At 39.2% G+C, this 27,956-nt stretch overlaps 1 protein-coding gene across 1 annotated transcript in view; it reads left to right on the plus strand.

Annotated features, from left to right (window-relative positions):
• Positions 1–27,956, plus strand: part of PCNX2 (pecanex 2) — a 160,503-nt gene that overhangs the window by 48,739 nt on the left and 83,808 nt on the right. The window contains exons 13-17 of the mRNA XM_027685374.1: positions 3,459–3,630; positions 8,576–8,686; positions 11,318–11,409; positions 21,999–22,108; positions 24,413–24,509. Of these exons, the coding sequence (XP_027541175.1) occupies positions 3,459–3,630; positions 8,576–8,686; positions 11,318–11,409; positions 21,999–22,108; positions 24,413–24,509 (582 nt within the window). The remainder of the gene's footprint in view (positions 1–3,458; positions 3,631–8,575; positions 8,687–11,317; positions 11,410–21,998; positions 22,109–24,412; positions 24,510–27,956) is intronic.

Genomic DNA, 27,956 nt, shown 5'->3' on the forward strand with positions numbered 1-27,956 from the left:
GTGCACCCACAAACAACAAAAAAATCATTAGATCTTTCTAAAATTTTCCCATTAAAAATGCTTTGCAGTCAAAACTGCTGCTTTACTAAATCAAAGTGTTTGAAATTACTCTGTCTTTGCTGAAAGTCTTAATATTTTTATTAAAGTATGATGTGCACCAATGCCGTGTTGGTAGGATGTGAATATGTTTCTGAAACATATTAATGAGAAATATGGACTTGAAACAGCCAGTGACATTTTTATCAGACTTAGGGAAAGGAAGATTTTTCACTGAAATTTTTATCAGTGAAGGAAAAAAAAAATGTTGTTCAACAAATGAGTTGTAAAATATAAAAGGAATTGTGCTTCATTATTTACATTCTTCTGAAGGAGAATGCAGAGTGGAGTAATTTCACCAAGATGAGATCAGTCTTGCGTGTCAAAATTTAGTGAGCTTGTCTAGTAAAACAAAATAAGCCCTTAATATCTAAAATATCTAGTTGAAACAAGCTGTGCTACCACATGCTATTTTGGTGAAGGGCTATGTAGCTTGGCTTGTCAGTGGCAGGCACAAGAGGACTTTGCTCCTATTTCTCTGTTTGTTTGTTTCTAAAACCTTAAAGATGAAATGTAATGTCCCTCAAATGAAGTATGTAAATAACAGTGATGTCATAGGTAGGGACTGGAGTATTTGTTGTGCTCTAGGAAGCTCATTCAGCTCCAGTGCATCCCAAGCAGTGCAACAGCAGTGCAGCCACTGTCCTGAGAGCATTTCTGCTGCATTGTTTGCTCCTGTTGATCTGATCATAGGGAAAATTTCCTTTTCAAGATTTTGTCTCATTCTCCACTACTACCTGAAAAATAGGGAAGTAGTATTTGCTCACATATTGCAGCTTTCAGGAAACCTTTGGAAGCTGCTTCCTCAGTCTTAATTAGTGTTATTATAGTTAGCATGGTAAGAGTTATTGAATTAGTCTATTCTATTCTAACTTAAGATGGAAGGGACTTACAATGATCATCTAGTCCAACTGCCTGACCACTTCACGGCTGACCAAAAGTTAAAGTATATTGTTAATGGCATTGTCCAAAATCCTCTTTTAAACACTGACAGGCTTGGGGCATCGACCACCTCACTAGGAAGCCTGTTCCTGTGTTTGACCACCCTCTTGGTAAAGAAATGCCCTTGATGGAGGCAGCAGAGTCATTCCACATGTCCTATCACTGGCTACCAGGAAGAGGAGATCAGCACCTCCCTCTCCATTTCCCCGCCTCAGGAAACTGTAGAGAGCAATGAGGTCGCCCATCACCCTTGTCTCCTCTCCAAACTAGACAAGCCCTAAGTCCTTAACTGCTTCTCATAGGACTTTACTTCCAACCCTTTCACCAGCTTTGTTGCTCTCCTCTGGATGCCTTCAGGGACCTTCACAACCTTCTTAAATTGTGAGGCCAAGAACTGCACACAGCACTCAAGGTGGGGCCACACCAATGCTGAGTACAGAGGAATAATCCCCTCTTTTGTCCAGCTGGTCATGCTGTGTTTGATGAATCAGAGGTGGTTTACCCTCTTGGCTGCCCAGGCTCACAGGTGACTCACATTGTACCTGCTGCTGACTAGCACCCACAGATCCCTTTCTGCAGGGCTGCTCGCCAGACACTCCTCTTGCAATTTATACTTGTGCCCACCATTACTCCATCCTAGGTGCAGAATCCAACATGTTATCATATTAATCACTGCCCGAATGCTTCAGATTCTCTAGTTCTCTCTGCAAAGCTTCCTGACCCTCAACAGAGTCAACAGCACTCCCCAGTTTGGTGTCTTCTGCAAACTTGCTAATGGTGCATTCCTGCATCCAGATTGCTGATAAATATATTGAACAGAACTGGCCCTAGAACTGAGCCCTGAGGAACTCCACTGGTGACAGGTCACCAGCCAGATGTAGCCCCTTCCACTACAGCTCTTTGAGCTCTGCCTGCCCTTCAGCCAGTTCTTCACCCAATGCACTATAAACTACTTTAGAAGTAAGAGTCAAATATACACTGTAAACCTAACTGAGTGTGTCAGTGTTCTGTGTGGAACTGCAAGGTGTGTGGAGTTAAACCTCTGGACTTCTAGTCATCAACTCTGTCTTACCCAACTGCCTTCAAATAACTACCACACAAAGATAAAACCGGGTTCCATAGTTTAAGAGGTAATATAAGAATGTAACATCTCAAGAAAATAGACTTTGATCTGGAGTGCATATCAGGATATAAAACATTAAACAATTGTTTAGGTGCATATTTATTGGTTTCTTTTCCTAAGGCACAGATCATATTTAAGATAAATGAACTGAAATCTAAAAAATGCCAGAAAGTAATATTTTAAGTGATTTTTCTTTTTTAAGGTCAGATTTTTATTTTTCTAATTCTCCACAGATTATTTCGTGGACATGTGTCCTGCTAAAAAAAAAGGCATTCATAAAATTGAAACTGATGAAACAGCAAGGATTTCTGTCTCTGACTAGATTCATATTCCATGGATGTGAGGTGTGATATAAGCCCTTGAGTTCCCTGTAATCTGCCACCTTGTTAACTGATTGATCCCAAAAGACAGTACAGATCAGTTAATAGCAATGCTAACACATGAGCTTGGCAGACAGCCAAACAAATACAGCTGCTGTTTCAAGTCAGTAAGTAGACTCAAAAAAGATATAATCTTTTATTATACTCACTTGAATTGCATTTTACAAATAAGAACAGTTGCACAGCAGCTTTATGCAAGGCAAACTTGGGTTCTGGTCACTTACTTCTGGCTTTTCACACTCAAGGAATCTTTTCACTCACCAGCATTTAAAATGTCTTAGTTACCCTTAACTTGTTACCAGGAGAACTATTTAGATTTTTCTTAAGTGTCTGTTAGTTTCCCTGGCCTACAGCCCCACAGCAGTGTTTTGTAGGATTAGTAAGGATCAATTGTGTGAAAGATGTGTATGAAAGACATCAGATGAGAATCCTTTCACATCCTGATTCCTTTGGATCATCATTTCAAAGTGCTTCATGAGAGGCAGACCAGAAACTGCTGATGAGTGTCACTCCCTCCAGAGGGGATGCTTATTTGCTGTCAAGTGATTCAAAGTAACAAAAAAATTAAATCGTATGGGTGCAAAAAAATCAATCTCCATGTCTCACACTGCACCTAGGAGGTGCTCTACTATTTTATTTTTTTTTTTACTTGGCTCCTGCAATTAGTATGTTTTGAAAGGTCCAGAAGATAAGATTTTCTAAAGCGTAAATGATTGCTGAAGTCAGTCGTAACTGCTCGTTGTGACTTTTGAAAGTCTTCTCTGGAGAAGAAAAAGTACCTTGTAGCATTTATTACTAATTATTATGTATAAGTCATTAAAATATTTTGTCTGACCCCTGACCCTCTCTCTAGTTCAATGCAGTGCACACGGTAGGAGAATGAATACAAAATTCAGATTCTTTCTTTTTTCTTCCAGGGACACAATAAAATCATAATCTACAGCAGACCTGTATATTTTTGTATACTGTGTGGCCTTATTTTGCTGCTAGATGCTGGATCTAAAGACACTAATCCTCCTGTTTATACAGTGTATGGCTTGAAGCTCTTTTCGCCTAGATCTCTCCAGTCAGCCAGAGACCATGTAATAGGTGAGTCAGTATTTTTCCTAGGACTATAAAAATGAATTAAGTGTTAGCCGGGGAAGTCTGTGTTTTACTGTGTTGACAATCAAATGCGCATTTATGGAGGCACAACTCCAAGTCAAATTGATAGAAATGTTTGCAATTACTTAAGACAGGGATGGGGGCAGCTGGCAGCCTTCACTCATGTGAAAGGAATTCTTTATGAAATGAGGATCATAGAAATGTCTCCATAGAAAACTTAACAGTCACTGATGTTATCAGCAAAAGACATCATCTGTGAAATGCAGTTACTCTTTGTAAGGGTTTGTCTGTATGGAGCAGTTATTGCAGAGTAAGTTGAGTTTTAAATGTAATACCTGGAAGCTAATCCATGCCAAGTCCTCAGATGGACATTCTTCTGCTCATGAAGAACACGATTTTTCTTGGTTTAGTTTAATCATACTGTCCATGTGACCAGATGGTGTGAAGCAGCCACTCTGCAATAGCTTTCAACCTGTTTCCTTTTGGAATCATCTTCTGAGGTCATTGAGGATATTCAGATATTACCCTGGAACAGGTCTGACAATCCCTTAGCACTAATTTGGAGTGACCACAGCTGACATTACCCTGTTCTGTCAGGACACTTCTTCCTGTTGGACACCACACTTGCAGTCTATAACTGCAATGTTACACCAGTTGTGTCACAGATACAAGTGCTGAACTGGACTCATGTCAGTAGTGCAATACTGTTAAAGTATGAGGTAGGAGATGTAAAGTTTACTGTGATGAAAATTGCCCAAAAGCTGTGTTGTAGTGTACCAAAAATTGCCTGTTGGTTTGTGAATTTAGAACCAGGAAAACCTACTGTAGTAGAAGAAAAAACTTTTTGTGATATAGAGTGCATGACCTTTGAGGTCTTTGTTCACCTGTGACTCTTGTACTTGCATTTTGCTGTACTCAGGTCAGACTATTACTCCCTGAAAGGCATACTGTTTTTAGGAAAGCCTCCTCGTCCTTTATATGGCTACATTGACTCCCAATTCTTCAGACCAGAAAACAGGGAAAATGAAGACCTGCATCTCACTTATTTTAGTTAGCTTCTTTCATTATGTTCCTTTGGTCTCATTAAAGTTTCTTCTTAAATCTTCTTTTCTCTGTCTGTCAAAGGTTAGCAGTAAAACTGCTGATAAATAATTCAACAAGAATCTTAGATGACACTTGGGATAGAGATAAATGAAAAACTATAGCAACCAGTATAAGAAAATGAAATGTGGTTATAAATGTGTTAATTTTGGCTGGCCTCAAAAGAGATAGCAGAGCATGTTCTTGAAGCAGCCTGGAGGAGGTGGGGGAGAGAGGAAATACAGGCTCATCTCCCCAGCTAGCATCTGTTTAACAAGAGAGGGAGAAGAAACCATTTCCCTTTGCTTGTCCCCTGTTCTTGTTTTGCCAAGGTATGTTTGTTCAAGTGATGTCTGGTGCCATGCTTTGGCTATTCCTTGCTTTGTCTTTATGGGAGCCCTAACTTTTGGCTTGCCATGAATCCTTGCAAGTGTTTACAGTGCATCTACCTCTGTAAGCCATGGCAGTCTGACATCCTCCAGCATCTTGCTGCACTTTGAGTATAGAATCTCTTAGGTAATGAAGGTATAGAAGTATTTGGTTTGGGCAATAAAATCAGGGAGGAAGTTAGTCCCACTGCATACCAATGAACTGTTACTATTGGTTTGCATTTGTGCCTATTTGCTAGGTATTTTTGATCTCTTTCTGTTGGTTTATCATCTTATGGTGACTTTTTACTTTATATTTTTATCAAAATTTATTGTGATATTCAGAGTTTATATGTTTGGAAATCAAGGGATTTTTGACTGTACATTACAAATACCAAGGAAAGGAAAGGTCTTCTATTTCAGATATTTACTATGGTAAGAAGCAAAAGGGATGGAAAACATATAAAGAACTTACCAAGGAACTAATGTGATGCTGCATAGCATACTCTGATAAAAGTCTTTCCACAAGATTATAAAAGGAAATAATTGGAAATTTGTTAGATGTGTAACCTAATTACTTACAAATGGGTTTTTTAACAGGTCCATTTCTTTGCAAGCGACCTACTTATGATCTGATTCTGTTTTATTTTAAATTGGTGGTAATTCTGCTATTGATTTATATTTACATTAGTTGGGAAATCATGACTTTAATTCTACATGTGGTTTTCATCTTGAATTTCTTATTTCAGCTGACATTATTTTTACTACATTAACATATGAAGTGCAAATAAAGGTACAGACAGAGCCAACCTCAGTCACTGGGTGCTACAGGTGTGATTAGTGATAGAAGTAGTTACGCACTTAATGTATTATAGTTCTTGTGATGAAATCATTTAAACATTCAACAGGCGAAATTATTTGGCAGACATCTCAGAAGACTAAGTATCAGGTGGTGACAAAATTTTGTGATAGCAAGTCCTCTGTCTGCTACTTTTAACGAATTTCTCTCAGGGGAAGGAAGCCGATCAATATTATCCTCTGCTATGTTCAAGAGTGGGAGAACAAAAATACTATTTCTCACTGAAATAATGCTTTTGTTTTTCCTTGTGAAAAAAATATGTATTATTACACAGCAAATGGACTAATACTCAAATATGTAATTTTTTTTAGTTAATAATTTTCTATACTTCTAAAATGTTTGCAGTGACATTGCCATTCTACATTTCTCAAAAGACCCAAATTTTCCAAAGTTAAAATTTGTATTTCCCTCTTACGTTGCTTTGATAGGTGTTTGTTTTAGAGGAAACCTTCGAACTGGGGTGTTAAATGGCAGTAGGTCACATAAGCATCTCTTTGTGGTCCAGGTCTTCAAGGTGTTCTGCATGGAAATGTGTGATGCTTAAACAAATTCTCTATGGAATTCATAATGCAATTCTAAAGGATTACTCAGTTACTTTTATTGTCTCTTTCCCACAAAGGACACTATTGCTCCTAAATTCCATCTTTTTGTAGGTGGCAAACTGTTTATTTTCCTCTCTGCACTCCTTTGTGCAGGCTGAGATAAACAAAGCTGCCTTAGCTAAAGAAGTTGTTGGAATTGTTCAAGGTCTTAATATAGAGAGGGTGAGCTGAGGACAATTTTGTAGTCAACTAACTTTTCCCTCCTTGTTTACATTTGTCTCTTTGTATTTTGGTGTACTTCTAACTTTCTAATCTCATCCTTCCTTCCACTGCTCTTATTCCACTTTTTCTGAGGTTGCTACAGCAAAGGCAGTCATTTGGACTGTAAGTCAGTAGTCTAAGATGAATTCTGGCAGTTCTGCTAGTCTGTTGTCCGAGGAACAAGATCTCCTGAGAGTTTCAGCAGTGAGTTTTTGGGATAGTTGATCCCGTGGCAAGTTCTATACGGCCTGCTAAGCAATTTTCTGTTCTGTCATGCCATTGTCCATCTTCAAGACCTGTCCTTGCTTGGCTTGGTATGGTTTGGGGGAATATCTAAAAAAGTGCAGAGTAATAAAGGAAGAGGAAATTAATATTGACATTTGCATATAAAAGATTGAGATGACTGTATTTCCTCATTTTCTTCCATATGTGTAATTTGTACCAGCAGCAGGAAGTAGTGTTGAAGGATGCATTGTGAATGTGAGTATACTTAAGCGAGTGCTGTCTGTGTTAAAATACTTGAGCAAGTCATTTTTTCTCCTGTGTTTGACTTCCTCAGCAAGATTTACAATATTAGATAGCAGTAGTATATAAGAAGAGGAAGATAAAAGCTGTCAGATCAAACTTGCTGTATTGTTTCGTTTTAGCACAAGATTCATTAGTAAAATGAGCTGGGAAATGTGAAATTAGAATTCAGCAAAGAACATAAATTCTATTGTTACCTTTAAAAATCTGACTGGGGGGAGGGGAATAAGTTGTACTTGCGATATGTTTAATTTACTTTTTATGAGAATGAATAGGAAACAGTCTTCCTAACATATAAAAAGTAACAAATATCTACTTGTTTACAAGAAAGAGTGACTACTGACACACATCTCTGTCCATTGCCATGCAGAACATTCTGGTACTAGTGTAATGAAGCAGTAAGGATATGATTAAACATGTGCATGCATCCTTGAAAGTTTACAGTATTGGAGACTTGGGTCAAGTGTGTTTTTAAATGATTTGTTAGACAGCCTTGCTTAGCATTTTCTGTGGTGGAGCTAAGAGTAAATGGATGGGAAGGAGGAGTGGCTGAAAATGAACAGAACAAAAGACTGAATTATGACTCCTGCTTTTTCTTGACTGTAAGGCAACCATTTAAATCAGCATTTCTGTTTAGAAAGAGAGTATGTAATGTTTTCAGACTGGATTCTACCCCGAGTTTCTTTCCTGTTTTTAGTGTTCTTTCCCTACTGCAGAGTTAAAGTCCATATGGCTGGAAGCTGGGGCAATATTCTGGGGAAGTTTCACTATAGGTTTGTCCCATTTTTATGGGCTGCTATAAGTGTCTGCTGTCGATTTCTGGCAGAGGCAGGATATTGTGATAGCCAAGATATTTAGAATCTTAGCCATTAAAATATTTTTTGTTTGTTTATATTGAATTGTTATAGGCATGCGTAAACAATCTCAGATTTAAGGAAGAAGTTCCAAAGTCTGCAAATTACAATTTCTGTACTTTAAAAGGAACAAATATAACTTTGAAATTATTTGAGAAGCATTAAAGAGGCTGCATAATTCTGTTTTCTCTGCCACTGCTTTTATTCAAACTAAATCTTAAAGTTAGCCCCTGAGCTTTAGTTTCTTATGTGTAAAATAACATTGTTTTGAATATATGAGAAGGAAAGTGTAATCACTGCTGCTAAGGTAAAGGTATGCTCACTTGAAAAGTTTTCAGAATTTATGGCAACAATTTCTTATTCTGGTAAGATGCATGTTTCTTTATTTTCCATATATTGAGATGTATGACTGTGTTCTAAAATACTTTTTTTTTTCTTTAGTGTTTTTATATTGCTTTCCTGCAATTTCTCTCCTTGGACTTTTCCCTCAAATCAACACCTTCTGCATATATCTTTTGGAGCAAATAGATATGTTGCTTTTTGGCGGTTCTGGTAAGTAGCAATCTGAAGTCTGAGTGATCTCTTTCTGGGCTTATAACCTTAGATTAGAATATATTATTGCATTTTTCAAAGCACAGGGCATGTTAAAGCTCAAACAGCTGATAGTATTCATCTGATAGTGGGATGAATACTAATAAGACCCACTTGATTAGATTTTTTTTTTTTTTGAAAAGTTGTATATAAATTGTGCTATAGGCTGCAGAATTTGGTTGATATCAAAGAACTCTTTCCTGGCATGTCTGATGTGACTCTTACTATATTTATTAAAAAAGAAAACCTTTAAATTTTTTTTTCTGTTATAGCTCCATTTAGAAAATAAAAAAAGGTTTGCATTCTTCCATAGTAAGGCATATTGACAAGATATTTGATGTTTTTTTGGTGTTATTTCAGTCAGAGAATAAAGAAGGCCCTTGAGAGATGCATTGGGATTTTTTGCTGTGTTTGTTTGTTTGTGTGTTTGTTTTTTTTTTCATTATGGCTTAAGTAACAGAGGTGACTGAGATCCATCTACACTGTTATCTTATTTTGGGTTAGAAACAAAGTCTCTCCTTCTTCCCATTTATCACATGTTTTACATCACGAAATGATGGCAGAGTATGCAAGCTGGATCCATTTGGATGAAACTGTAGGGTGTATCTGTTGCACTCTGAACACTAATGAGCATACAGTCTGTGGGACCAGACTAGGGACAGTCTTCAGTAAGGCATCTCAAACATGCTGGGTCAGGAACTGGCTCGAGGGCCGGGCCCAGAGAGTGCTGGTGAACGGAGCTGCATCCAGTTGGCAGCCGGTCACCAGTGGTGTCCCCCAGGGGTCAGTGCTGGGCCCAGTCCTTTTTAACATCTTTATCGATTATTTAGATGAGGGGATTGAGTCCATCATCAGCAAATTTGCAGATGACACCAAGTTGGGAGGGAGTGTCGACCTGCCGGAAGGCAGGAGGGCTCTGCAGAGGGATCTGGATAGATTGGAGAGATGCGCAAACTCCAATGGAATGAAGTTCAACAAGGCCAAGTGCCGGGTCCTGCACTTTGGCCACAACAACCCCCTGCAGCGCTACAGGCTGGGGACAGAGTGGCTGGAGAGCAGCCAGGCAGAAAGGGACTTGGGGGTGCTGATCGACAGGAGGCTGAACATGAGCCAGCAGTGTGCTCAGGTAGCCAAGAAGGCCAATGGCATCCTGGCCTGCATCAGGAACAGTGTGGCCAGCAGGAGCAGGGAAGTGATCCTTCCCCTGTACTCTGCATTGGTGAGGCCACGCCTTGAGTATTGTGTTCAGCTCTGGGCCCCTCAGTTCAGGAAGGACATTGAGGTGCTGGAGCGGGTCCAGAGAAGAGCAACGAGGCTGGTGAAGGGACTTGAGCACAAGTCCTATGAGGAGAGGCTGAGGGAGCTGGGGCTGTTTAGTCTGGAGAAGAGAAGGCTTAGAGGCGACCTCATCACTCTCTTCAACTACCTGAAGGGAGGTTATAGCCAGGCGGGGGTTGGTCTCTTCTCCCGGGCAACCAACAATAGGACAAGGGGACATGGGCTCAAGCTCTGCCAGGGGAGGTTTAGGTTAGATGTTAGGAAGAAATTCTTTACAGAGAGGGTTATCAGGCATTGGAACGGCCTACCCAGAGAGGTGGTGGATTCACCATCCCTGGAGGTTTTTAAAAAGAGATTGGACGTGGCCCTTAGTGCCATGATATAGTAATTGGAGTTGGATCAGGGGTTGGACTTGATGATCTTGGAGGTCTCTTCCAACCCTACCTATTCTATGATTCTATGATTCTATGTATATCATGGACATGACATGCTTAGCACCTTTCATTTCACAGACCTACCCTTACTGCATCTTTCTGCTTGCTACTGGAGATATAGGCTTTGGCAACTGGTTGAAACTAGCATCCATGATAGGGATGTTTTGCTTTTTGTCTTATAAATTCCATAGTGGACCTGCAGGAAATAATGTGTCATATAAAGTGTTCATCATCATAGTGATGATTCCAGTGTATGTTGAACCCTAATTAGAGCATGGTTTTGCAGCCCCTATGTCTCCATTGTTGAGACTCCAGAACTCCAGATTCTGCCTGACAGCTTTTCCTACCTGGCTTCTGGAAGCCCTCGAAGGAGGTGATAGCAAGAGATCTTCTGGCATCCTTCTCTCTCTCTATTAGTTTATGTGTCTTGATATGGTGCAAAGCATGGTTGACTGAGCAAGTTAGGATGCTTTTAGATTATACCAGAGCCCATGCCTCCAGAGCAAAGAGGAGGAGGAAAACTTCACATGGAGTTTGACTAGAAAACTGCCAAGTCTGTAGATTGTTGCATTCCTCCTTGGTATCAACATGAAGAGGCATACTGATATTTTGGCAAAACAATGTTCAGTAACAAAAGGGAATAGTATGGGATCTCAGGAAAATGGAAAAAACAGGAAGTGTCGTGGCATCAGCCTTTCAGTCTTAGCTGTAAACGGTTTTGTGAGCTTATTTGGGGGATTGAAGGTGTTAATATCTAGCTTTATGATATCTGATTTAAATCTCTATACCTCTAGTAATGCAAGAGCTGTTTCATTTTTTCTTTTGATTGCACGTTCTCATTTAAGAAGAAATTAACTAACATGTAATTTCTGTATTTCAGCTGCTGCTGGGTTCGTATCTGCACTATACAGCATTTCCCGAAGCTTTGTTGTTCTGATTGTCCTATATGCTTTCTGCTTCAGTGCAGTGAAGGTAAGCCAAAAAAGCAACACTGTAAAAATTCAAAATTTCAAGCTGAAAATTCATATAATCTTGGGAGACCAGCATTGTTTGGTCCAACATTGCCATTGTTTATCAAGATAAGCTTTGCAAGCCATGCTTCAGGTTCTGCCTGTTAACTATACTGAAATAGACTGGAACTGTAGTAGAAATTCTGAAGTAAATGTGTGTCTAATACCTGTGACTGTTTGCCTCTTACATGTATCAGTCTGAAATGATTCACTGAATTTTCTCTACAAGGACAAATGGCAGCCTTGACTTAAAAAACTGCAGCTCCTATTGACCTGCACAAGCCAGGCTGAATTTGATCAAAACTCCTAATAAGGTTTTTGTTGTTGCTTCATAATAGTGTGCCTAAGAGCTTAAATGTCCAGCTTGAGCATACAAGTGGACCATCTAACCCAGTAATGTGTCTGCATCTGCAAGGAAATGCAATTTAGGAATTTAATGCAAGCCAGATGACTGAGTTTGCCACTCTTTTCCCTAATTTTCCTCCAGTACCCACAACTGTTACATTAGGGATGTTGGAGAGTGTGATTATTTCATTTGGTGTCTGTGGACTTGTTGTCTATGAATTTGCCAAGTCCCTTCCTGAATGTACTGGTCCTGTCTGTCACTACAATTTTGTGCCAGCAAATTCCAGATGTTCACTGTGCTCAGTGCAAAGCAGTACTGTCCTTCATTGGTTTTAAACTGATCTGTTCATTTCACCAACTCTTCCCTATGCCTAGCATTGCAGGATTTGTGGAAAAACCTGTTCTGCATTCACTGTATCTGCTACCTTCTGAGTTTTGTAGGCATCAGTTGTATTTCCCTCAGCCATCTTCTCTTGAGAGACTCCCAGCCTTTCTAGTGTTTCCTTATAAGGCAGCTGCTTTCTCAGGAGCAGCTAAGTCTCTCTGCCTTCTCTTATTCTGTTGTGACCTTCAGATGTGGAGAGCAAGTGTGTATGGTGCTCAGGATGCAGCTGTGCCACAGCTCTGTATGCTGGCAAAGGACTGTCTGCCTTGTTCTTGGTTCCCTTACCAGTGATGCCCGATGTTGAGGGGGTTTTTGCTGCATTTTGGGACATATTCAATCTAAAGCTTTTTTTTTTTAAGTTCATGTCTGCGTCCTCTGCATTCTTTTTTTTTTTAATGGCAATTAAATTTTCTCTGCCTTCAAGTCTGCTATAAAATTCCCAGTGACTACAGCAAGACTAGAACTTGTACTAAACTTGTTAGACTTGTAATAAAATTTGCCCTTTAAGGGACAGTCTTTCATTACAGTCTGGATGCTGTCAGTGTCCATGGAGGGATGTAACAGGATGTACCATGATGTACAAGCTGCCCTTGACATCTTCAGGGCACATGTCAGAGGATGCTTTGTGGTGGCACACATGCCTAGCACACACAGAGATCCAAATATGAGGTTCTACAACAGCCAAGGATTTATCATGTCAACACCTAGGCTGTCAATTTACACAGATGAGAGGGGCGATCACATGTTTCTTTCAGGGAATTCTTCATGGAACATTAGCATTTCTATAATGGCTCTTAACAATTTTTCACTTAAAATTTTGAATAGGAGCCTTAAATCTAAAAAAAGGATAATTATAATGCCCTAATGGTCACTTGCAGGTGATGAGAGCTGGCTGTGTGTTCTTAACCACTCCCAATAGTAAGGTAAAATGTGTTAAACCACCATTTTATCTTGCCCCTGGGTGACTTGAGTCCGTACACAATAAATTGCAGCAACTCAGTTACTGAACAGTGCTGTGCTAAGACACTTGGAATTAAATGTCCTTGAACATGTGGTGTAATCCCATGTGGGGAATCTCCTGTCACCTGGCTCACCCATTATATCAGTTATACTGGTTAGACCTGACTTAGCCTGTGTGATGCTGTGAAGTTTAACTGCTACTTATGCAGTTTCCTAAAGTAGCTAGTGTTCCTGCTACTGTTTTCTGTATTAATGATTCAGAAGCTGGCAGCTGGGATGGAGAATGAGGCGCTCTGTAAGGATGAACAGAATGAGAAAAAGTGGATAATGGGAATGAGAAACAATGAGAAAAAAGGAAATAGCTATATGGAAGGGAGGAGTTGAGTTACTGTTAAACAGGCAAATATCTGGGGAAAGGATCTTTTTTTTTTCCCTAAGGTTAGCACAGGGTGATTCACTAGTTGAGGGTGGGGAAGTTCTGTGGTGGATACTTCAAAAAAAGTTTTTTTGTAAATCGTAGAAAAGCTACTTAAAATAGTCTACATACTCTTTTCTCAGCAAAATACTTTAAATTACAGTATGCAGGTGGCTTTGTAGATAAGCAATCTCCGTGTGGATTAGGCTTCAAACTGCTTAGAAATATGCTTTTAATGCTACCCTGAAGTTGTAGAGTAGTGTGAAAGATTTACAAGATATTTGTTGTAAATTACCAATATTAAGTTCAGACTTTCTGTTCACACAGAAATTACAGTTAATTTGAATTTTAATGGCACTGTTCTTGTAAAGGCGCTTCTGAGGAGGTTAATTTAAAGCATGTAAAGATGATTCCTCTTGCTTCAGCTCATAATCTCAGTCTACTGGGGTGCTTGAAATTTCATACATTTTTTCTTCCAGAAGTTATGAAATAAACACTTGTGTTAACCCTCCTTGTTCTTCAGTCAGGTCCAGAGATTTATTTTTTTATTCATTTTGAACTGATGTCTGTAATGTTGCAAGAGAATGATTCTTTGGTTGGTGGAGGAGGAGTAGGAATTGGCTTAAGCTGATCCTGAGTAGGCACCACTATGAAAGGTGGTCTAATACCCTTGTAAGTAACTAGAACTGTTTTGATATGTAGCGAGCAATAATTTCTGATCTTAATCAAGAGAAAGTTTGGATTTTTGGTGCACTAGAAATTGCAGAGTTTACCTCAAAACTTAGCAAATCCTGTAGTCTCTTTCATTGAGGTGTTTGAAATAGCATCTCTTACATGCTTGCATTTTATAGCTGTTATCTGTTTTTTATTTTTGTGTTACTCTTTTCACTTTTAGTCAGTTTGGCAAAACCAACAGAGCACATTTTCAGTATTTATGGAGGTAAAAAAAATCATCATAATGAAAAATTTTCGGGGCAGGGAAACATGACAGACTCTACTTGGCACAGGATTTCTGGGTCATAATGCTTCTTTTTTGGATGAAATGCAGCATCCTCAAATGTAAACTCTGTTTCTTGGCAGAACATCTTATAGCTCAGCAGGTGTAACTACTAGAGTTCTATTTCCTGAAATAAATTGCAGAGCAGAATGGATCTCTAAGTGGTTTTGTGCTTTTTATTGATGAACAACTGCTCACATCAAATGCCCAGGCTGAAGACCATTCTAGTGGTATCAAGCTTGAGCCTCTCCCTCCTTCAGTGGTTATTGTGTTCTAATTATTATCTTGCAGGGTGAAATAGTCTAGCCTCTTTTCTCTGTGTACATTAACTATTCCAAAAGGAAAAATATCACTCCTGAAGAAGTTCATTAGAAGAATAAATAATTTACCACATGATTTTCTTTTTTTTTAAAATAAAATACATTTATTTTATAATATATCTGTGTTTTTAAGTAAGTTTTTCATGTTCCTTTTTAGATCATAAACTACATATATACATACAATATTTTGGTTTAGTTACATTCAGATTTTGAAATTATTTTAGAATAGCAAATTCACAGCGATTAATTCTTTGCTCTAGAACTTCAATTTTAGAAAAATTAAGAAGTAGGAATTGTTTTGGGGTATGTCCACAGAACAGTGTACAGTGTTACCCCAGGTAACCTTCAGCATGTGAATATAAGCTCTGAGAATTGAGACTAATAGGCCTGTGCTGAAATCCTATGCCTTGTCCAGACTGACTTTGCTGTTGAATTATGTTGTACAAAACCAACTGAGAGTCTTTTTAAAAAAATAGCTGTGGTATAGATGTATCATTAGTTTAACTTAATAATTGTCCTGGATTTTTTTTCAGATAAGTTGCCTGAGGAAAATTATTATACAGTATTCTCAGTTGATAGTTCATGCTGTGACCTGCAGACAAAGTTTGGCATGCCCGACAAGTTAATCTGGCCTTGCCGCTCTTTCTGAATGACCTCGCAGCACATTTGACATCACATAACCAGAAATATTTCTCTCTCATGGCTAAAATTCACATACCATCTACGAGAGTATGGACAGATCTCCAGTCTTGTCTGAACAGCGAGTGTGTGGGTTGGATCAGATGGCAGGCTGCTGTCGTGTCCCATCACAGGAACTGATCAGAAGCATATGACGTGTTCTGGGGAGTGGCTGCACACTGCTCACCTGGCAGACCCACGGTGTTTGTTATGTGGCCAAGTGTGCACTTTCCACACAGCTAAAACAAGGGCCAGTCTGTTACCAGGATCAGGCACAAACTCTTCAGAATATGATAATACCTGTGAGTTGTGCAACTCGGGCACTTGGAGGAGGAAGAGGAATGTGTTATTCAGAGGTGACTGGGAAGTGAAGGGGTCCCAGCTGCTCTGGCCAGGCAATTGGATCCCCTCCTCATAGTGCTCCTCAGCAGCTTTGCCTTTGCTTGATATTTGTGTGGAGGAGCTGTGGGTCTTGCAGCTTATCAGGACCTCGTCTGGTGGTGCTACTATTGGGATGATCAGTTTTCTTTTTCTGCAAAGCTGTCAAATTAAAAAAAGAAAGTTCAAACTTGTTCACAGTAGGAAGTACAGAGTATCGCATCTAAAATTATAACAGATAATTTCTCCAGAAAAATCCTGAACACAAAATAGCTGATCTCTGTCTGTGTGTTTGAGGCATTGAGGACTGATGGACAGGACACTGTATTGTGAGTGAAGCTGGTGAGCAGAAGTTGTTCCCTCTGGTGATGATGTGAAGTCACATGGATAGATTTTTGTTTTACAGTCATATTGCCCGAGTGATGTAAAGGTGGTTTGGCTACAGCTTTCAGGTGCTGTGAAGCATCTTGTCATACACATTATCCCAGGACACATCCCTATCATGAGTGCTAAGACACCAGCTGCTTATCCAACCTTAAGTACAACAATACTGTGAACCTAATTTCAGACAAGCAAGTAGATAAATGTCTTAACTTCTGAAGTACAAAGACCTGAGTTTCTCCTGCTTGGTTTGAGATTTCTTTGTCTCCCAGGTCTCTGTTTAATGATATCATCACTCCTTATTCCAGTTTTCTTCAAGTCCTCTATGAACTTCCATTTAATTTTGTGTAATACAAAGCTCTAAATCATAAGCATAGTTTTTAAGCTCTTCTGGTCATTCCTTGGATTCTTGCAGCTAATAGCAGCAATTTTTCAGCTCACTACTTTTTTGAAGCTATTGTGTAACTGAGCTTAGTTTAAAATTACCTGAGTTCTCTTCAGCCTGGCTTTATTTCTGATTTCGTCCTTGGTCCTGTAATCTTGAAAAGAAATTGGCAGCTCTAATAGCTACCTTAGCTTTGATATACAAAAGGATTTTCTCTTTTTACTGGAGAAGGTGTTTTTATTTTCAGATACTACATCCATCAGATTGGAGACATGGGAGCTTCTGTGCTGTCTTTTTCACTTGACTAGAATTGCATGGTATGCTGATTTTTGTCTCCTACTCCATCTGTTTTGTGGTCTGCGCAGAAATATTTAAGAGATATTTTAAAAAAATGAATCAGGTATACCCTCCCACTTTTTCCACAAATATTCAGTCTGGAATTTAGCCATCCTGGTATCAGTCTTTAGCATTCCAGTGTTCCAGTGTTTTGCTGTGGGGCAGAAGAGCACATCCTTGAATGTTTCTGGCATCAATCAGTCTTTGTCTTCTGCCTTCTGTTCAAATCAGTTGGCTTGATTTTGAAACTTACCCAAAACCAGTTAATTACTTGTCATACAGCATTTTTTTTAAGGAACTTGCAGTTTATATTAATCAACCTGGGAAAAAAAATCAGATTTTTGGACTTGGGTCAGAAAAATTAAACTGATGTGAATGTGTTCATATGTGGCACAGTTGCTTTTTCCAGTAAGTGTATATTTTTTAAAATGTAAGTTAGATAGTTTCCATTATCTCATACCTGAAGACAGTATTTTCTGGTAGCTTATTTATCGCTTCAATGAACAGTTATTAAAAATCATGTATGGATTTTAAACTGTTCTTTACTCACACTGATGTAGTTTGGTTTGTTTAATGATTTTTAAACTCATTAATCAGAATAACAGTGCTTCTTGATTCCTATTTTCAATGATGCAGTCTGCATCTGCGTCCTAATAATTTTGAAATATTTGTCTTTGGGTTTTATAGTGGGAAAGAATTGCAAGCATATGTCTCCCTCAATCTGCTAAGACTGCCCAAATAAATTTCTAAACAGCACTGAACAGGCTCATGTGTATAGACAGAATTCCTGGATGTCTAAGTGACCAAAAATGGAAGTATAGTATTACTAGGCAGCTTTGTTTCTACTGCATAAAATACTTCCAGTTCTTTTGGTTTTTTGTTTTTTTTTCTTTGTCTCCAGTTTTTTTGTTTTTTTCTTTGTCTCCAGTTCCAGAGGTTTTGAAGGCAGGGCTCATCAATTTTATGTTCTTTACAATTTAGAGACCCCCGAGATTCAAACAAGAGCTGTTAGGGGGGTTAATTTTGGAGAGTATTGCCAGATACCCCACATTTCAGTAAATGATGTTTGCAGCCATAGTATTGCAGCCTTGCACTGTAGACATAACTTCAATAGTTATGGTCTTCGTTTTCAGTGCATCATAGGGACTTATTTTCCAGATATAACTGAAAAAGTAAATTATGCCTGTAGAATCCGACATGGCCCAGAGTGGCTCTTACTGTACATGACTGTATAGGAATATAGAGATCTGTACTACTTCTTTAGGATAAACTCACCATTATGTGAAACATGAGTATCCATTCCTCCTGTCTGAAGCTGTTGCTTATCTTACTTTTTATCCAAGGAATCCTACTCGCAGTCTGGGACCCTGTTGTTGTGTAAGGTGGTGTGTATGCACACACATAGACACCCTTGTGTCAGTCTCATCCTGAAGTTTAAATTTCAGCAGTGAAAATACAGTCCAAGATAGCAACTGGGAGTGCAGAGGAACAGAGACAATGTTGCTCGGAATAGGCATTGATGTATGCTGGTAGCTTGTCACTTCTCAAGTTTTTGGAGATCAACTAGGAAAGTAATGTTTTGTTTTCCATGGATGATGGGAAGATATGGCTGGTGGGCATCTCTTCATAGAATTTATCTCTAACCAGTGTAAAACAAGGCTCATTAATTCACATTTTTTGGTTGTTAGTGTTCACTGAAAATGGGTATCCATGGCAATATAGCATTAAGCTTACAGTTAACCTTGTAGAGAACAAGTTCTTACTATGTTCTCATATGCTTAGGGGTGAGGAGGGTTTCCTTTTACCATCTCTTTCAGAAAGCCAGTGTTTTAGATGTTCAGAAATCAGATGGTAATATTTCTTTCACTTTACCATCACACGTGTGGAGTGGCTGATCATCAACACGTCCTGCTTATTGCTTGATATGTGAGCAGTAGCACAGATCCATGGTGGGGTGTGAAGGTAAGGAGAAAGACCAAAGAAAGATTGAATTGCTTGGGGTTTGGACTAGGTGACTTTTAAATGTTCATTCCAACCCAAACTGTTCTGTGTCTCTATGAATAATGATGAAATCATGAGAGAGTGGAAAATGAGGTGTGTGAAGAACAACTGGAGTTTGTCTCCAGATTTAAAATGCCAGCCACTATGCCAACACCTTCACCTTCAATGATGCTAATGCTGCATCAGTCTGAAAAGTCTTTGTCAAGTTGAGAGGAATACTCTGAAATAAAAAAAGGTAACAAGAATTTCTACTTAGCGCAAACGGTACTCCATTCAGAGCACTTTTTGTCTTTGGAGTAGAACATATGATTTGAGAATATCTCCGAAAGATAAGTGTGCTACATGCATTTTTTTTAAGGGAAGAAAGAAGTAAAAAGGATAAATAATGTAGGACAGAAAACTACTATCACCACTTTTTGGAAATATATTTGCTGTCCCACCTCTAGCAGTGGTAAAAAGCTCTTAAGTTCAAAGACACCTTTATCTTCCTTTTTAGTGGATTGTTTTGGGATTAGGTGATTCTGTGGTTGGAATGGAACACTCCCACCACTAGGTCTGTTGTAATTTGTCACTTTCATCCTTAACCCTGTAACTCTGTTTCACTTTTTTAAAAAAATGACTACATGAGTGTCTGCATTGAAGTCAAAACTGTATATGAAAGCACTACATGTCACCTCAACCCAATAAGGTAAACTAGGAAGTCAAACTCCCTGTCTAGTATGACAGATAATAGCAGCTTCCAAGGCTAAAACCCGTCATTCCTGTTTTCCCACTGAGAAGAATCATTGTCCAATTATCAGCTGTATTGTTTTTTTCATCTTTTTAATTTAAAGCTACCAGGTGTCATTAGAGGGGGAGGAAAATGACAAAATGGAGCGGGGTACATCACATCGATATCAGAGAAATGGCATCTTTGTTCATTCTCATCTTTTGTACAACCTTGTGTAGCTTTTTTCTGGAAAATCATGCTCTCTAGGCACATAGCAAATATTATACCTGTCCTACCTGCCTTCCTGGCTCCCTGATGTCTGAGTTTTGAGGGGACAATGACAGTTTGGAATTGGAGCACAGCCAAATGCAGAAGCTGTGTGTAATATGCAGAAAATATGGAAATAAAGAGTTCCCAAGGTATTAATGTGGAGATTCAGCCATGTACAATTTTACAGTAGAAAGAGGGCAGAATGATTTTTCGAACTAGCTATTGATATATTTAAATACCTGAAATATTGCTTGGCGCTTCATAGTATTTTGCTTTCAAAAGAAGTTGCAGCGAAGAGAAGCAGTCATGCACTAGAAGCTGCTGGGTAGATCTGTACACAGTTGTATTGCCCTGCAAATGCAATGGATGTTTGGCTAGGCTGTGATTCAGCCATTTTCAGAATATTTTGGCTTCGGTTCATTTTCTTCAATGAAGAATATGAATTTCTGATGAGAGACTAAGCATGGGAAAAGTATTTGGCCCAAATTTGACCAAAATGTATTCGGCCCCCAAACTGGGAACAGTGACATGAAGGGTGGGATTGGTTGGTAAAGTTGTCAAATAGATGGTGCTGGATTCTTTCAATAATACTGTGTAAATCTCTCTTTTGTTTATAATGACTGTTTTGGGTAGGATTGTTTCATAGAACTAGATGGTTCTGTCTTTAATCTTTGTGATGTTCAGTATTATGATGAGGGGAAGACGAATCTTGAAATTAAAATTTCACTTTTGTGATACTACTTTTATGATAACGACAATTTCATAGTTAAATTTCAAAATCCTATGTTGCAATCAGGGAGATGTTTGTCACTTAAAATTATTTTGTCTTACTCAGGTGTTCATTGTGCCTGAAAGAAATTGAGTATTTCTTAATGTGAGTCAGCTTCGCTAAGAAATCATGCATATCACTGGGCAAAATAAGACTAATAAACCTAATTTATCCTCTGAAAATATTGGTCCTGTACTAATTGTGAAGTTTTTAAAGCAAGAGATATGGTGCAGAAGATGCAGTTTTTGTACTAGCCTAAAATTTCACTGATCTTTTAAGCATAGTTTCTCAAAACCTACCCAGAAAGTGCTCTGATGTCAGGATCTGGTGAGCTCACATCTGATTGATCAGGTAGAAGTTGTGTGGAGGCTCGGAACACATTTAATAGGTGAAATAGCAATGGATTTGATCCACCAAGTTTCTCTGTCTTTCACAGACAAAAACTGTGTTCCTTACAGCTAGGACTCACAAGTACGTCTTAGGATCCTGAATTTGTAGCTGAGGACTTCACAGATGAAAGTAATCTTGATAAATATTCCTTAAGCTTCATATTCTTTCTCTTATTATTTCTAGCCAATTTTAGCTGTTTAAGTCACTCAGAGAGATTTTCTCATCTTGGTTATGTCCAGAGTGTGCAGACAAGTGTGTCAGTGGTCTCTTCTTTTCCTACTTGGGAATGTCAGGTGCAGTGGCGAGTGCTCTCCCTCTCCACTGTGTTAGCATCCAGACAGGGCCTGGATGTAATGTGCAAAGCAGCAGAAAGATGTCAAAGGTGCCAAAACTCTACCCCACTGTGTGATCTAGGTGATATTGTCATTTGTTGCATGCAATCTGGCTACAGGTCAAGTAACTGCATTGTCTATGTAGTGTTTAGATAAGTACAGTGCAGCTGATTTCACTCAGATCACATTTTAATGAGAATTTTCCTCTGGTGTTTCATTAAAGAGGAAAGAAAACCTGCCTTTCATATGGCTTCCTAGCTAATTGCTGATTATAGAGGAGTTGTATAATATGAGCACAAAACATGCCTTTAATTGCAGGGTTTTTTTCACAATAATAAACTTTGATATGAAAGAGGATTTTCAGTCCGTGGTAGATGTTGTACAAATTTAGATGGCGTGCATTTAATGTTGCGTGTGTGGCTTAACCTACTTAATTTTTTTTTTTTTAAAGTTCTGCATTCCTAACTTACAGATAGTTTATTTTCTCTCATTCTCTTCAGGAACCCTGGGATGCACAACACATTCCAGCACTGTTCTCTGCTTTCTGTGGTCTGCTAGTTGCACTTTCTTATCACCTCAGCAGACAAAGCAGTGACCCATCTGTACTGATGTAAGTTGCCATCAATAAATGTTATTCATTGATTGCTCTGTACAGCACACAACCAGAGTGATGCCTGGGTTTTAGAACCACAGGGATTGCCTCCTGAAAGTACTGTGGTGAGGTGAAATTCCTTGCCACATCTGCATGGTTGGTATCAGTTCTGTAAATAAATTAAGTGCTGCCGTCAGAGCACCAGTAAGGCTGATGCTCTTTAAACAGACCTATCCAAATTCTCTGAAGCAGATTTCCTCCTCTGGGAAATTGTGTGCTTGCCAGGTTGGACAACAGTGATTTAGTTGAGGGGATACTCAGGCTACTGGATTTGCAGAATGTGCATTGAGTAGCACTGTGGCCAAGAGAAGGGACATTTGATGTGCTGGGAAGATGGCTGAATTCCAGCTCTTGCTGAGGATTACTATGGCTCTCTGTGTGAGATTCACTCCTTTCTTTTTTGCTCTGACACAGTATGCTAGAGGTAACTGAGGAAAGGAGGTGTGTGTTAAGAGCCAACATTGCAAATAAGGGAGGTCCAGGGGAGAAGTCCCAACACTGTGATCTGTGGGTTGAGATGATGTGAGAGAAAGGGAGGCCCATAGATCCACACCTCAGGGGCAGCAGATGCAAGTTTTCCTATGAGGAAAGTGCGATATATGGCTGTTAGGAGGGCTGTGGTGGTCCACAAGCAGCTGCACGACTACATATGTGGCTGTGAGGTTAAGCAAGCAAGTGGGTTTTGTGCAACCAGTATCACTGTGCCATCTGGAACTCTTCTTCATGGACAGCTTGGTTTTATCCTAGAACAGTGCAGAGGACCTATGAGGAAACCCACAGATTCTCTCCTTTGATTCATGAGGTGTGTTGTATGTGTCTTGAGATGAGTTGGACTCAGTGATCCGTGTGGGTCCCTTCCAACTCAGAATATTCTGTGATTCTGTGACTACCTGTGATTCTGAGGCTCTTCAGTGCATGAAAATTTGTAGTAGGCATATGATAAGTCAGTGCAGTAGGATGCACAATTCTGTAATGCAGGAGAAAGGAAGGGGGGGTGGAGGGCTTTTTGGGGCATTCAGTATATTATTTGAGTAGAGAAACTTGGGAAAAGGAGAACAACACTGATGAGGAAGGAAAGGATATAGAGCAATAGTAGGAAATTGGAATCCCAGTAAGTCTTACTGAAGAGTTGAGGAATTCTTTCTTTACCATCCAAAAGATTCAGGGAATCTGATATTTATACATTACTAGGTTTTGATGTGATAAAGCAGCAAGAATTGCTTGCATCTATTGCCATTAACTTTACCCAAAGCCTACTGTGTCTGGCACTGATGTCAAGTAGACCTGGATCAGGTGTGAACTTTGTGTGAACTGGATGAACAGTTACATTGACTATTGCAGTGTGGAACTTGGGTATGAAAGGAAGTGAAGCTGTGTGCTGTATTAGGGATATTTCTTTGCTTGGAGTAAAATATTCACAGGTAAATTGCAAATCAGCATGAAATTGAGAACTCTTTCAATTTTGAGATAATTTAAATGTATTCTTTTCTCCCATTCCCCAGGAAAGACACACCAATTCATTAACTTCTTTAATAAAAGAGAAACTTTTCTTCCTTGAAACTTTTTTTTTAAGGAAGTAATCTTAAACAATCAAATCCATTTTAACTTGTAAATCTAGCTACTAATTTTATAACATTTTTCATGAAATCTTCAACAGCTGAAATGGTTGTTAAAAATCTTAAAATTAAGAATATGTCTACATCAGCATCAAATGTTTATTGTGCAATCATAAAAATCTACAATCTTTAAAAATATTTAAGATTTTTTTTTAAACAGCTCTGAACTTATTTAAAGGAGGTTAAGGAGACTGGAAACAGTGTTTAAGGGATAGCCTGTGACATAAACTTCAAGATGAAGGAGGAGGTAGCACATAAATCTTGAATAGAGGATTAATATACAGTTTGTACAGAAATAGTTTCCTTGGCCTTTTTAACGTGGGTCTAAAGGACTCTCATTTCAGTTTCAATTTAGCTGAAACATTAATTAAAGGCATAAATGGAACAGAGCCCTCTCTGCTTACTCCTCTACGGGACTGAGACACATTGATTGGGCTGCTGAGACTCCTCGACATTTTGATGAGGAATTTTTACCCTAGTCACAGGTAGAACTGGTTTCTGTCAGTCTCCAACTATACGGAGATAAGATAGCTAATGCCTACATGAGAAGGAAATCTGAGGCTGTTCTTCCTCCTCTACCCTCCAGGAATATTCGTATCTGTTAGGCACGTTCAGAAGTATCCTAACTAGGATTTTTTTTAAACAGGTCCCTCATTCAATGCAAATATGTCCCTCACTACCTACGCCAACGATTTGAAGATTCATCAGCAGATCCACTCCCAGAAAAAATGAGAGAATCAGTGGTAAGACTTTTTCTTTCATTACTTTCTGTTCAAAGCTCTCTCATTTTGCCCACTGAGGAACCTTTTAAATAATCTTATTTAGTAATTTAAATTACTAAAAGCACAGAAAATGGGAAGAGAAGTTCTTCTAGATCTTCTTCATGGTGAGGCCAGGAGCGAGAAGGGGGATATACATAAATTTCCTTTCTGAAGGGCTCCTTTGAAGGGCTCTGCAACATTGATTCTTTAATACAGTTGATGGGACATGCACTCTTAGAGCTTGAGGAATGGGACATCTCTTGTCCTGGTACTCAGAGAGCTAATGCAGGTTCTGCGCTTGGAGTTACAGTCTGGCAATCTGGTGTGTACAAGGTAGGCTGGATTGTTCAACAAACATTCAAAAAGGTGAGCAATCCTGCCAAACTCCCTGTCTGCATTGGAGAGGAACAGGATTTGGTCCACAGAATTGTATTTAAAACAGCTCTTATTCTTTATTTTTCTATGACTAGAGCTTGACCTGGTTTTCAGGAATGCCTTTTTCTGTGCCAGGAAGTACCCTTGACTGTGTGTCCTTCACCCCAGCCAAGCCAGGTGGAGCATGCTGTCAGACTTGGCATCCAGAGATGGAAGAAGCGAATAAAATTGGACTAGTATGGGAAAGGGAAGTACAAGCCTGGTGCCAAGCACTGCCATCTCATCACCTCTTCTTTGCTTGGCAGGGTGTTTATTTACTAGTATCTGGCACATAGTTCTAAGTTTGTGTCAGTTTATTTCCCACCTCAGCATAAACATCTGAAGTGACCCATCTTCCTTTTTGTGTCTTTTTACATTAAAAAAAAAAGTTTACTGTTAACCAGGGGAGGTTGATATTATAAGGAGTTCACTTGGGAAGATCATCACGTTTCCAGTAATGTTAAGGGGTGTTTGACATTTCTTAGAGTCATGTGAACTGTCCTGCTTCCTGGCTGTCAGACAGCCCTTCCTCCTGACCACATCCTGCCCACCTGCATCCAAGCATTTGCAGTCTAGGAGTTATTCCTAAACTACTGAATTCTTGCAAAAGCAAGGAACATTCAGAAAGTGTCTCTGGAAAGATAGACTGCCTTTTTTGACCTGTGGACATGTCCCAAGAGTCCATAGTGCCTAGTGTGGTAGCTGGCCTGGCTTTCAGATGTCACTTCAAAGGGATGCATCTCCTGTGCATCTCAAATCATTCCGTAGGCATTTTATAAGGTATTACACAGACTACATTCAGTGCTTGAGTTGATGCTGCACTACCAATGTTTTCTACTTTTCTTTGCTAAGCTGCTGCTTAGATTATCATTTTTACCATGTGTAATGTTACTTTAAACTACTTACTCTAATAAGGCCCACCTAAGATTAAGTGATATGGCTATTTTTTGCTGCTTGTATTAAGCTACAGTTCCTTGCAAACTAAACTGTTTGCAACAGGATGACACCGGAATATGAATGTCCATCTAATAACAGAGTAAACATAAAATATTTATGTTAAATATTTGCTGTATTCTGTGATGGTTTTGGTGTGTAGTTTATTGCCATGGTTCATGGACATTCCATTCCTGTACATGGGGACTGTATGGCAGATGTAATGGAAAGCTTCCTGTTCCCCTGTCTTTTGCTGATAGTGCCTTTCTAGGAGCAGTATGGAGTCTGATCTCATCTGTTCTGCAGATGGAGCCCAACCAGAGGACTGAAACAGTAACTGCAGCTGTCCACTTAACTGGTTTCATTTCACAGTGTAGAGGGAAACCTTGAGCAAGGCTTCAATATCTTGAAAAAATAGCCAAAAGAATGACCAAATTTGCATCTAAGATCCTTCCTGTATTTTCAAAACGGACTCATACTTCAGACTCTCGAACTATTTTTGTGTCAGTGGTGTGGACTGTTGTACTAACACAGTTCAGCTGCACTTGGGCCCTTGAACCACTGAGGTGTAAGATGCAGAAGCATAGAGAGGACTGCAGTGGGATTTACCAGACATAGAACTTCAGTTCGTCTCTTTACAACATCTCGTTCCTGTCATGTTTTGCCACACTTTTTTTAACATTAATTAAGTGGGATTCCTGGCACCTTTTGCTTTCCAGGATGTACCTGGTTTAGGGAATTGGCACTTTTCTGCTCTGTACATTTGATATACAATGCTGCTGCTGCTGCTGTTAGGAAGAGGCTGCTTTCCTTCAGTGTTGCTGGAGCTTGCCAGTTCTTTGTCTTCTTTTTTGTTTTCCTTCTGTCTGGGCTTCCTTCAATATCTATAAAAACAGTAAGTAAAAGTGTTTACTTGTTATGTCAATTAGCAGTGTTAATTCCCCCACACTGGGAGATCTCCTAAAGAAGGAGAGGGCAATTTCTGATTAATGTGGGCTCCTTGTCTAACCCCTGTGTTATCTGGTACCTCTGTCTCAGTTAAACACTAACCAGTTTGCCAGGAGACTCCCCCTGCTATCTCGCAGTGCAGTGCTAGTAGAGCAAATAGGGAAGAATTAAGGCAGGAGAAAATGCATGTGCATCAGGTTTGAGGAGCACAATTAAGCCATAGTCTCTGCTGACTTGCTTCGGCAATAGCAGTCGTGTTTAGGATGTAAGAGTCAACGACTCTTCAAAGGCAATTTTGAGTAGTTTCCAGAACTTTTGCAAGGGGATCATTAAACAGTTCAGAAGCTGGGTGAAACAATATGTCAGTATTTGGAGGAGATTTCATGATGGTAGTTTAGGTTTTCTTGAGGTGTTCCTCTGCGAGAAGGGTATTCCTAACCCCCTGTCAGTGGCAAGAGATGGCAGGACGCAACACAACAGCCAGCCTTGTCTTGGTCTACATACAGACGTGGGATCTATGTAACATGCCATTTAAATAAAACCCATTTTAGTCACAAAGTCTGAAACATACAGAACCAAATCACCTCCCCAAGGAGCTGAAAGCAAAGAAGGTTAATATTGAAAATTAATGTGTTGTATTCTGCAGTGGCTTTGTGTTAATGTTAGGAATAATAAATACAGCATCTCCAATGTTTAGTTACATGACCTTTACTCTTTTCCTTTGCTTGAATAGCTGTGTAAGAATTGCCAGTTTTGGAAGCCTGAATTATAAAGCAGCTGTGATGGATAATTGACCATTCAACTTTGAGAATGGAGCTTCCTACCATTATAATTAATTTCTGTAGGCATCCACATGGCCGATTACTAGATTGAGCAGTGGCCTGAGGGTGATAATGTGTTACATTAAAACTCAGGCATCCTTCCTGGTCTTTAATGCAAACATTTAGATAGCTAATAAAAGGATTTGTACAATGCTTCAAAAACATAATTGAAAATAGTGGTTGGATATGATGATCTTAAACATCTTTTTGAACACAAACAATTCTATGATTTTGTGATAATAATTACAACCAAAAAAAAAAGTGCCACTCTAATATATTCTGCTTATGAAATCTCTGAGGCATCAAATGTAGC

This window comes from Neopelma chrysocephalum, unplaced genomic scaffold, assembly GCF_003984885.1.
Source record: "Neopelma chrysocephalum unplaced genomic scaffold, ASM398488v2 Primary Assembly neopelma1_23, whole genome shotgun sequence".
Classification (NCBI taxonomy): Eukaryota; Metazoa; Chordata; class Aves; order Passeriformes; family Pipridae; genus Neopelma; species Neopelma chrysocephalum.